This window comes from Micromonas pusilla, assembly GCF_000151265.4.
Source record: "Micromonas pusilla CCMP1545 genomic scaffold MICPUCscaffold_9, whole genome shotgun sequence".
In the NCBI taxonomy this organism is placed as follows: domain Eukaryota; kingdom Viridiplantae; phylum Chlorophyta; class Mamiellophyceae; order Mamiellales; family Mamiellaceae; genus Micromonas; species Micromonas pusilla.
The window spans coordinates 924,719-934,976 of NW_003315890.1; the positions used below are offsets into that span (position 1 = coordinate 924,719).

Consider the following 10,258-nt stretch of genomic DNA (forward strand, 5'->3'; position numbering starts at 1 on the left):
GGTGATAGGCGGAGAGATGCGCTCGCAAAAGTCCTAAGTAAGGATGGGCGTTCACCACGCGAACGCGGTCGTGTGGGAACCAGTGTAAATATAAACGCGCCTTATTCGCGGGGTCCGCCGCGAACGCCGCCGCGGCGCGCGTCACGAAGTGTCTCTCCTTCGCGTCGAGGCTTCGCCATTTCGTCATCCCCGCCCAGCAGTACGCCGCGCCGCCCGCGGTCACGAACGCGATCGAATCCGACGTCAACATCTCGCGCGTCAGCGGCCGCGTCGTGACCTCGCGCGTCGTCACGCGACGCGCGTCATCGTCGCCGTCGTCGCCACCGTCCACGTCCACGGTGAGGAGTCGCACGACGCCGTCGGAGAGCGCGTCGACCGCGTCGTCCGCCGCGCGTCCCGCGGCGGCGGCGGGCGCGACGCGAATCTTCTTCGGCGACGCCGCCGCCGCCGCGTCGACGCCCAGGGCCTCGTAGAATCCCTCCGCGCCGAGCACGGTGACGCCCTCGTCCAGGGCGAAGACTTCGGACTTGCCCCCGTGCTCGTCGTCGTCTCTGATGGCGAGGAGGACGTCTAGGGCCTTGGCGCGCTCGCGGCGGCTCGACTCTTTCCCGTTCCACTGAGGGTCGAGGGTCCGTACGAGCGAACGGCGGGGTGGAGTTCAAAGGAGTCAGGGTGGAGTTGAAAGGCGTCGAGGTGTGTCGGGGATCGAAAGCGAGGGGTGATGGGCGGAGCGATGCGCCGGGAAGTAAAGTCCTCAAGGAACGGCGTTCACCACGCCGACGCGGTCGTATGGGGACCAGTGTGGTAATAGAACGCGCCTGATACAACCTTCGTCCCGCGTCGAGGATGAACACGTCGCCGCTGTTGAGCGACGACGCCCGCGCCGGCACCTGCCACGCGCGCGCGCATCGTCCGCCGCCCTCGACGCGCAGCAGCCGCGTCTCGCACGACCGCGCGTCGAGCTCCGCCAAAGGCGCGCCGTCGACGCCGCCGTCCAGGTACGCGACGCCAGAGTGACGCCAGAGCTGAAGAAACTCTCCGCTCTCCGCGCCCTGGGTCTCGAGAAATAACTGCGTCGGGCGGACGCTCTCGACGCCTTTCAACTCCAACTGACGCCTTTCAAGGAGCCGATCGAGCTCGACGGTCATCAGCGTCGCCGCGGCGCCGGCGTCGTCCTGGGAGGACGCCGCGCCGATCCAGTGGTGGACGTTCATCGCGAGTCGCGCGGCGCGGGGGGCGCGCGAAGACGACGACGACGACGGGGACGACGGGGAGGCGGAGGACCCGCCGATCGCGCCATCGTCGTCCGGGGAGCGATCTCTCGACGCCTCGAACGCGTGCAGCACGACGTAGCTGTCGCCGACGTGGAACTTCCCGGAGAAGTCTCTCGGCTGCTTCACCGGCTCGAGGCGCTCGATGCGCCACACCTCCACGCCGGGGGACGCGCCCGCGCCGGGGAACAGTTCCGCGGCGGACATCGCGGGGGGGGCGCGCGCGCGGAGATCTGACCGTGACGAAAGCTAAACCCATCGTTGCATCGTTTTTTCCGAAACCCATCCAGTCCCGCCGAGCGAAACGACGCCACTGCCCTCAAGCAAGTTAGTTACTGTCTACTGACTATCCGCGCCCCGCCGCCGCTCCGGCGGCATCCGCCGCGTCGGCGCCGGCGACGCCGCCGCGCCGACCCCGTCGTACTCGTACCTCGGCAGCGACGACAGCGGGTGACTCCCGATCGGCGCCCCCCCGCGCGCTTCCACGAGCATCGCCTCCAGCTCCCTCGCCCATTTCGTCGCGCGCCGCGCGTCGCGACGCGCCGCCTCCGCGTCGCCCTCCGCGCGCCGCGCCCTCGCGTCCGCGTCGCGCGAGTCCTCTCGCGCGCGCTCGAGCTCGACGGCGACATCGCTCTCGCGCTCGAGCCCCGCTCGCGTCTCGAGCTCGAGCTGGTGCTGCAGTCGCCGCGACGCGCGAAGCGCGGCGTCGCCCTCGGCGGCGCGGTCGAGCGTTTTTTTATTCGCCGCGTCGAGTCGCGCGTCGAACGCGGCTTTAATCTCGTCGAGCGCCTTCTCCGCCTCGCGCTTTGGCGACGGATACGAAGCGACGAATGTCGGGGTGGAGTTAAAAGGCGTCAGAAGCGGAGTTGAAAGGCGTCGAGGGCGGGGATTGAAAGCGAGGGATGGGCGGAGAGACACGCCGGGAAAAGTCCTTAAGGATCGGCGTTCACCACGCGAACGCGGTTGTATGGGAACCAGTGTAAATATGAACGCACCTTCGCGGCGTCGACGTCGTGCGCGTACCGCCGCTTCATCGCGCGCAGCTCGTCCCGCAAGTCCCCGATGCCGGTCAGGTACACCCCGACGACGTCGTCCGTCGCGTCCGCCGCCGCCGCCGCCTCCGCCGCGGCGACCGTCGCGGCGGTTTCGAGCTCCGACGCGAGCTTCGATACCTCGCGCTCGCGCGCGTCCGCGAGGAGCTTCCAACGCTTCGCGTCCGCCTCCGCGGCGTCCGCGCGCGTCGTCTCCTCTTCCAGGCGCGCGGCGACCGCCGCGCGCTGCCGCTCGCGCTCCGCCGCGGCCGCCGCGTCGGCGTCCGCCGCCGTCTTCGCGCTCATCGACGCTTCTTCGACGGCGTGATCGAGTTCCCTTCGGACGTCGTGCAGCTCGTTCTCCAGCCGCGCGACCTCGTCGCGCAGCCTCATCTCGCCCTCGATCGCGCGCGTCGCCGTGGACGCCATGTCCTCGACCGCTTTCGCGGACGTCATCCAGTTCGACGCGCGCTCCGCGGTCTCCGCGTCGTTCCATACGAGCGAATGTCGGGGTGGAGTTGATAGGCGTCAGAAGCGGAGTTGAAAGGCGTCGAGGTGTGTAGGGATTGAAAGCGAGGGGTGATGGGCGGAGAGAAGCGCCGGGAAAAGTCCTCAAGGATCGGCGTTCACCACGCCAACGCGGTCGTATGGGGACCAGTGTATAGAACGCACCTCAGCGTCGACCATCTTCGCGGCGGCGGCGACCTTTTCCTTCTCGCTCGCGGCGGCTTCGATCTTCGCCAGGCGTGACCGCATCTCGAGCTCGGACGCTCGCACCTTCGCGTCGAGGTGTTTCATCACCTCCGCGTTCGTCAGCCTCGCTTCCGCTTCCGCGACCTTCTCCGCGGCGGTCTTCTCCGCGGCGTCGACTCTCGTCTTCGCGTCGAGTTCCGCGCGTTGGACGCGCGTCTTCGCCTCCGCCTCCGCATCGAGACGCGCCGCGTCCGATCGCTTCATCACCTCTTCGAGCTCCTCCCGGTGTCGTTTCGCGTCCTCCTCGCGGAGCTTCTTCTCTCGCTTCCACGCGTCGTTGATCTTCGCCTCCGCGTCGAGAATCTCCGCGGCGGTCTTCGCCTCGAGCTGCTTGATCTTCTGTTTCACCGAGCTCTCCGTCTCGTCTCTCCTCCGCTTCTCCGCCGCCGCCGCCTCAGGGCCATTCCATACAAGCGAACGTCGGGGTGGAGTTCAAAGGCGTCAGGTGGAGTTGAAAGGCGTCGAGGACGGGGATTGAAAGCGAGGGGTGGGAGGAGAGAGACGACGGCAAAAGTCCTTAAGGAACGGCGTTCACCACGCGAACGCGGTCGTATGGGGACCAGTGTATAGAACGCACCTCAGTTTTGAACGCCTCGGCGGCGGCGAGCTTCAGCGACGTCTCGCGCACCTCCTTCGCGAGCCTAGAGTTTTGCGCCGCGGTCTTGAACGCCGCGCGCGCGGCCCTCTCGCGCGCGACTCTCGCCTCCTCTCTCGCCGCGCTCAGCGCCGAGACCTCCGCGGCGTACTGAGGGTCGAGGGTCCGTGCGAAGCGACGAACGTCGGGGTGGAGTTCAAAGGCGTCAGAAGCGGAGTCGAAAGGCGTCGCGGCGTGTCGGGATTGAAAGCAGCGAGGGGTGATGGGCGGAGAGATGCGCCGGAAGATAAAGTCCTTAATAAGGATCGGCGTTCACCACGCCAACGCGGTCGTATGGGGACCAGTGTGAAAAAGTGTGAACGCGCCTGCTCGACGCGCTTCGCGAGGAACGCGCCGTGGTCCTCCGCCGCGCGAGTTCGCGCGTTTTCGCGCTTCGTTGCCGCCGCCGCCGCGACGCGCTCGCGCCACGTCGCCATCGCTCGCGCGACGCTTCGGTGGCGAAGCATCGCGATCGTTCGCGACATCTGCCACGCGCGGCGCTTCTGAAGCGCGGCGACCGCGCGCCAGCGGTTGAACGCGCGGACGCCCTCCCTCGCGGTGAACCGCGTCAACAGAATGCCGAGCGTTCTCTCGTTGCCGAGCTCGCGCTTTCGCTCTTCCGCCTCTCTCGCGGCGTCGACGCGCGCGCGACGCACCGCGGCGTCGGACGCCGCCATCGACGCCGCGACGACCGCGTTGACGTCCGCCGCGCACGCGTCTCGGAGCGTTTGTAACGCTCGCGTCGTTTCCGTTTTCACGGCGCTGAGGGTCGTTCCATACAAAGCGATGTCGGGGTGGAGTTGAAAGGCGTCAGATGGAGTTGAAAGGCGTCGATGGCGGGGATTGAAAGCGAGGGATGGGCGGAGAGACGCGCCGGGCAAAGTCCTTAAGGATCGGCGTTCACCACGCGAACGGGGTCGTATGGGGACCAGTGTATGGGACGCACCTGACTTTTTCCCGCGCCGCGCGCACCTCCGCCGTCGCCGCGCGCCGCGCGCGCTCGATCGCCGCGCTCGACGCCTCGCGAATCGCGCGCTCCCTCTTCTTCACCTCGAGCTTGAACGCGATCGCGTCCTCGAGCGCGGTCTCCAGCGACGCGATGCGCTGGCGCATCCAGTCCTTCTGATTGGCCAGCTCGGCTTGGACGCGCGACGCGATCTCGCGCTCGTTCGCCGCCGCGGCTTCTTCGTCCGCCTTGGCGGATTTCTTCTTGCCGCCGCCGAAGAGCGACTTCTTCGACGGCGTCGCGGCGAGCGGCGGCGGCGGCGGCGGCGTCTGCGGCATCGGCGACGACGGCGGAGAGGTAGACGTCCGCGGCGCCGGGACGTAGAGCGTCTTCATCGGCGCGGCCACGTTCCCGGTGAGATCCTCCAAAATTTTCGCAATCTCGCGCTCTCTCTCCGCGAGCGCCGCCTTCGTCTCCTCGTGCGACGCGCGCTCCATCGCGACGCGCGCGTCCGCGTCAGCCTTCGCCGCGTCCGCGCGCTCCCTCGCGTTATCGCGCTCGCGCGTCGTCGCGTCGTCCACCGCCGCGCGCGACGCCGCCGCCGCGTCCTCGTCTCGCCGCCGCGCCGCCGCCGCCGCTGCGTTCGCCGCGCGCGCGGCTTCGCTTTCCGCGTCGCGGAGCGCGAGCTTCGCGCCGTCCGCCTCCGTCGCGAGCCTCGCGCGCGTCTCCTCCGACTCGGTCAGCGATCGCTTCAGGCGATCGATCTCTCGGCGCAGCGCGTCCACCTCGACCGCGCGGTTCGCGGCCGTTTCCGCGTCTCGCGTCGTCGCCGCCGCCGCCGCCGTCGCCGCCGCGGACTTGAGCCGCGCCGTCGTCTCCGCGAGCTCCTCCGCCTTCGCCTCCGCGCGCGCGAGACGCCGCAGCGCGTCGTCGCGCGCGGTGAGCGTCCGCGCGGCGTCCTCCTCGTGACGCCGCGCGGTCGCGGTCGCGACGGCGAGCGCGTCTTCCTTCGCGCGCAACTCCCGCGTCGTCGCCGCGTGCGCCTCGACGCGACGGGCAATCTCCTTATCCTTTTCGAACGCGACCGCGGGCGCGCGCGTCGCGAGCGCCTCCTCTATCGCCTTCTCCCTCGACGCCGTCAGCTCCGCTTCGAGACGTTTCATCTCCTCGGCGGCTAGCCTCTTCGCGACGACCGCGCGCGCGACCTCCCCGGCGGCGGCGTCCTTCGCCTCCGTCTCCGCCTTCTTCGCGCTCGCGAGCTCCGCGCGCGCGGCGTTCGTCTCCTCTCTCGCGGCGTCCACCTCTCTCGCGCACCGCTCGCGCGCCTCGCGCAGCTCCGCCGCGCACCGCTCGCGGACGTCGCGCGTCTCCGCGACGGATTCGGCAGCCTGGGCGGCGGACGCGGCCGCGTGCCGTCGGCTCGCCTCCGCCTCCGCCTCGGCCACCTTCGCCTTGGACTCCGCGTCGGCGACGGCGGCGGCGGCGGACAGCTTGGCTTCCGTCAGCCGTTCGCTCAGCGCGACGCGCTTCCTCTCCTCGTCGTCGCGCTCGCGGCGTCGCGCGGCGTCGTCGTCATCGCGCCGCGCCAAGTCCGCGGCCCTGTGCGCGTCGCGCAGGTCCGACAGCTGGCGCGCGAAGTCCTCGCGTTGGGTCGACGCCTCGGCGGCTGCGGCCTTTTCGGCGGCGGCGCGCGACGCTTCCGTCTCCCGCCGTTCCTTCTCCCTCGCGTCCGCGGCGTCGCTCGCTTCTTTTCGAAGCGCCTCCTCTCTCTTCGCCGCGGCGTCGCGCGTCTCCGCGAGCGCCTTCTCCAGGCGCTGGCGCTCGTCCTCGTGCGCGCGCTTCGCGTCCGTTTCCGCGCGCGCCGCCGCCGCCGCCGACGCCTCCGCCGCCGCCGCCGCCGCCGACGCGAGCGAGAGCTTCTCCTCCGCTTCTCTCATCCGGCGTTCGACGTCGTCCGTCGCGTCTCGCAGCGCGTCGTTCACCTTGGCGTCGACCGCGGCGTCGAACGCGGCGTCGTCGCGCGCGCGCGATGACGCCAAGGACTCGCGCTCGCGTTCGAGCGTCTCGACGTCGGACGCGCGCTTCGCGCGTTCGGACGCGAGGAGCGATTCAAACTTGGCGCGTTCAGACGCGAGGAGCGATTCAAACTTGGACGCGACGTCTCGCTCGCGCGCGGCCGCGGTCACCTTCGCCGCGTCCGCGGTCTCGCGCCGCGCGCGCTCGATCGCGTCTCGATGCCGCCGTCGCTCTTCCTCGAGCTCGCGTCGGTTCGAATCCGCGACGTCTTTGTGACGTTTCGCGTCCTCCTCCGCGGCGGACGCGCGCGCCGCCGCGGCTTTCGTCGCGATCTCCGCTTCGTGCGTCGCGACGACGGACGCTCTCTCCGCGATCGATGCGGCGTTGACCGCCGCGACGCGCTCCGCGGCCGCGGCGTCGACGTCGCCTTTCAAACGTCGCAAGTCGAACGTCGCCTTGTCGCGCTCCGCCTCGAGGTCGGTCTTCTCTCTGAGGGTCGAAGGTCCACGCGAGCGAACGTCGGGGTGGAGTTCAAAGGCGTCAGGGGTGGATTTGAAAGGCGTCGAGGGAGGACATTGAAAGCACCGAGGGGTGGGCGGAGAGAAACGACCGCCGGGAGAGAAAGTCCTTAAGGATCGGCGTGCACCACGCCGACGCGGTCGTATGGGGACCGGTGTGAAGGAGAACGCGCCTGAGGCGCTTCGCCGCGGCGTCCGCGAGTTCGCTCTTCAGGCGTTTCACCCTCCGCCGCAGCGACGCGCACGATTCCCTCGTCTCCTCGAGCTCCCTCGCGCTCGTCTCCGCCGCCTCCGCCGCCTCCGCGGCGGCTTTTCGCGCGTCCGCGTCCTCCGCGAGCGTCTTCTCGAGCCGCTCGCCGAGCGCGACGTATTTAGCGCGCGTCGCCTGTATCGAGTTGAAAGGCGTCAGAAGCGGAGTTGAAAGGCGTCGAGGGCGGGGATTGAAAGCGGGGGGTGGGCGGAGAGAGACGACGGGAAAAGTCCTTAAGGATCGGCGTTCACCACGCGAACGCGGTCGTATGGGGACCAGTGTACGGGACGCGCCTTGCGTTCGCGTTCGGATTTTTCCAACGCCGCGGAGAGGCGCTTCGCGTCTCGCGCGGCGACGCGTCCGGCGTCGCCCGCGCGACTCAGCTTCGCCTCCGCGGCGTCCGCACGCGTCGTCTCCGCGTCCGCGCGCGTTCGAAGGCGCTCGAGCTCGCGCCTCGTCGCGCGCTGCTCGTCGCGCAGCGAGCGCTCGTTGGCGCGTTTGGCGCTGTCTAAACCTACGCGGAGTGGCGACGCCGTCGCGATCGAGACGAGCGCGTCGGAAGTCGCCGGCGGCGCGTCCCGCGACGCGTTTTCGTTCAGCGCGGAGAGCGGCCCGAGGGCGGCGTTTTCGGCGGCGCGCGCGTCGCGCGCTTCTGCGTCTTCTTCGTCGGGGATCTTGAACCCTCTGGAGTCGAAGAGACGCGACCGCGGGAGCGTCGTCGCCGTCGCAGGCGTCGACGTCGCCGGCGTCGACGCCGCGCTTCCGAACCCTCCTCCTCCTCCTCCTCCTCGCGACGTCGTCGTCGCCGCCTCCGCCGCCGCCGCCGCCGCGCGTCGCCCGTCGTCGTCTCCGCGCATCACCGCCGCGGCGGCGTCGACGTCTCCCCCCGCGTCCGGCCACGGCCTCCCTTCCATCTCCGCTCGGACGAGCTCCTCCATCAGCTCGCGCGCCCTGCACGCCGCGTGCGACGGGTCCAGCGCCGGGGACGACGCGAGCGCGTGGTATATCGGGTCCGTCGCGACCGCGGCGCTGAGGTCGCTCTGCACGCGCTCCGCGAACGCCGCCGCGCGGTCGAGGTACGCCGTGGAAGGCGTCGTCGTGGAAGGCGAAAACGTCGTCGAGTCGTGATGCCGCGCGCGTCGCGGCGTCGCGGTCGTCGCCGTCCGCGCGCGCGGTCCTGATGCCCCTTCTCCGGGGTTCATCGGCGTGGCGTACCCGGAGCCGCCGGCGTCGTCGTCGGACGGGGACGGGCCGGGCGCGAGCGGGCGCGACGACATCGCGCGCCTATCCGACGCTTCGTCGCGAAGTCGCTACGACCTCTGAGATTTCACAACGCGGCGGTGCCTCCTCGTCTTCGGACCTCCCGCGGCGGCCGTCGACGCGCGCCCGATGGCTCACTGTGACTCGGGCGGAACGTCGGCGCCGCGTTCCCGCAACCCGCCGCCGCGCGACGCGTTATGGCCGACGGCGCGAGACCGCGAAGGTTTGAACAGATGGCATTCTCGCATTTCGCGATAGAACTCGAACGCGTCGCGTCGTCCAAGACAGACCTACAGGATGAAGAGTAGCCAGCAGCGCCCCGACGACGCGCACTCCTCACCGCGCGACGACGATGGCCACGATGACCTCCGTCGCCGCCCCCGCGCTCGGCTCCGCCCTCCGTCGCCCCGCGAGGTCCGTCGCGCGAACCCACCCGGCGACGCTCCCTCGACGCCGCGGCGCGCGCGAGCGTTCGTCCCTCCTCGTCCTCCTCGCTCCTCGCGACGATCGAGGGATCGACCGCCGACTCTCATCAGCATCACGTCCTCCGCACCGCGCCCCCTTCGTCGTCGTCGCCGTCGCAGGACCGCGCGCCGCGTCGTCGCGCGCGCGTCTTCCCGCCCCGCGCGCGTCGTCGCCGCCGCCGCGGACGACGCGGAGCCGATCGAGATCGTCCTCAAGGTGGAAGGCATGATGTGCGAAGGATGCGCGTCGTCCGTCACGGAAGCGTTGGAGGCCACCGGCGCGGTGAGCGGCGTGGAGGTGGATCTGGAGTCGAAGCTCGTGACGGTGTCCGTGCCGTGCGAATCGCAGATGGACGGCCTCGCCGCGATGCCGAAGCTCGTGGACGCGGTCAAGGGCGCCGGTTTCGACGCGGAGCCGGAGTTTTAAGTCGCGCGGCGCGGCGGACCGCCGTCGCGCTCGTCGGCGCGAGCGAGCGAAAAGAATGAATCATTACAACGCCGCCGTCGCGTCGGGGCTCTCCTCCTCCTCCTCCACCACCACCTCCTCCTCGCTCACTCGCCGACGAGCGCGTCATCGATCGCGCCCGCGAGCGCGACGGACGCGGCCCACTTGCGGTCGGCGCGTATGCGCGGCAACGGCGCGCGCGCGCGTTCGGGAGGCGGCGCGTCGGGAACCTCCGCCGCCGCCAGCTGTACCGCCGCGACGGCGGCGTCGCTCTCTTCCTCCTCCGTCGCCTTCTTCGCCTCCTTCCTCTTCCGCCTCTCCTCGAGCATCTCGTCCCGGGCTCGGATGAGCTCGAGCGCTTCCTCGACGCTCCCGGGCGCGTGCTTCGGCCGCGGCGGCGGCGGCGGCGGCGGCGGCTTCCTCTTCGGCGACGGCGGTTTCTTCGCCGTCGCCTCCGCCGCCGTCGGCTCCGGCGCCGCCGCCGCCGCCACCGGCTCCCACGGCGGGCTCTTCACCCGCCCAACGACCCCGCGCGGAGGCGGCGGCGGAGAACTCCGGCCGGCGTCTGCGCGGCGCGGCGTCATGAGCGTCGTCAACGTCAACGGCTGCTGGCGCGACGCGTCCAGCTTACGCCGCGACGGCGCGCGCGCGACCTTCGCGACCACAGCGA

General features: G+C 70.5%; 4 protein-coding genes across 4 annotated transcripts; 1 reads left to right on the forward strand and 3 right to left on the reverse strand.

Moving 5' to 3' along the window:
* Positions 1–302: 302 nt before the first annotated feature.
* On the reverse strand, positions 303–1,478 carry MICPUCDRAFT_63570 (uncharacterized protein; the record flags this gene model as incomplete). The annotated part of the gene is made up of 1 exon (XM_003061262.1): positions 303–1,478. The coding sequence occupies one exon, from the start codon at positions 1,476–1,478 to the stop codon at positions 303–305; it is 1,176 nt and encodes a 391-aa protein (XP_003061308.1).
* Positions 1,479–1,858: 380 nt separating this feature from the next.
* MICPUCDRAFT_48156 (uncharacterized protein) lies at positions 1,859–3,447 on the reverse strand. The gene is made up of 2 exons (XM_003061263.1): positions 2,975–3,447; positions 1,859–2,782 (listed from the first exon to the last, which is right to left on the reverse strand). Exons 1-2 carry the CDS (start codon positions 3,257–3,259, stop codon positions 2,204–2,206), a joined length of 864 nt encoding a protein of 287 aa, XP_003061309.1. The 5' UTR covers positions 3,260–3,447; the 3' UTR covers positions 1,859–2,203.
* Positions 3,448–4,589: 1,142 nt separating this feature from the next.
* On the reverse strand, positions 4,590–8,696 carry MICPUCDRAFT_60919 (uncharacterized protein; the record flags this gene model as incomplete). Its single annotated transcript, XM_003061264.1, has 3 exons — positions 4,590–7,136; positions 7,237–7,554; positions 7,680–8,696. 3 exons carry the CDS (start codon positions 8,694–8,696, stop codon positions 4,590–4,592), a joined length of 3,882 nt encoding a protein of 1,293 aa, XP_003061310.1.
* A 335-nt stretch (positions 8,697–9,031) lies between these two features.
* Positions 9,032–9,570, forward strand: MICPUCDRAFT_41425 (uncharacterized protein; the record flags this gene model as incomplete). The annotated part of the gene is made up of 2 exons (XM_003060996.1): positions 9,032–9,093; positions 9,264–9,570. The coding sequence occupies 2 exons, from the start codon at positions 9,032–9,034 to the stop codon at positions 9,568–9,570; spliced, it is 369 nt and encodes a 122-aa protein (XP_003061042.1).
* Between the last annotated feature and the right edge of the window lie 688 nt (positions 9,571–10,258).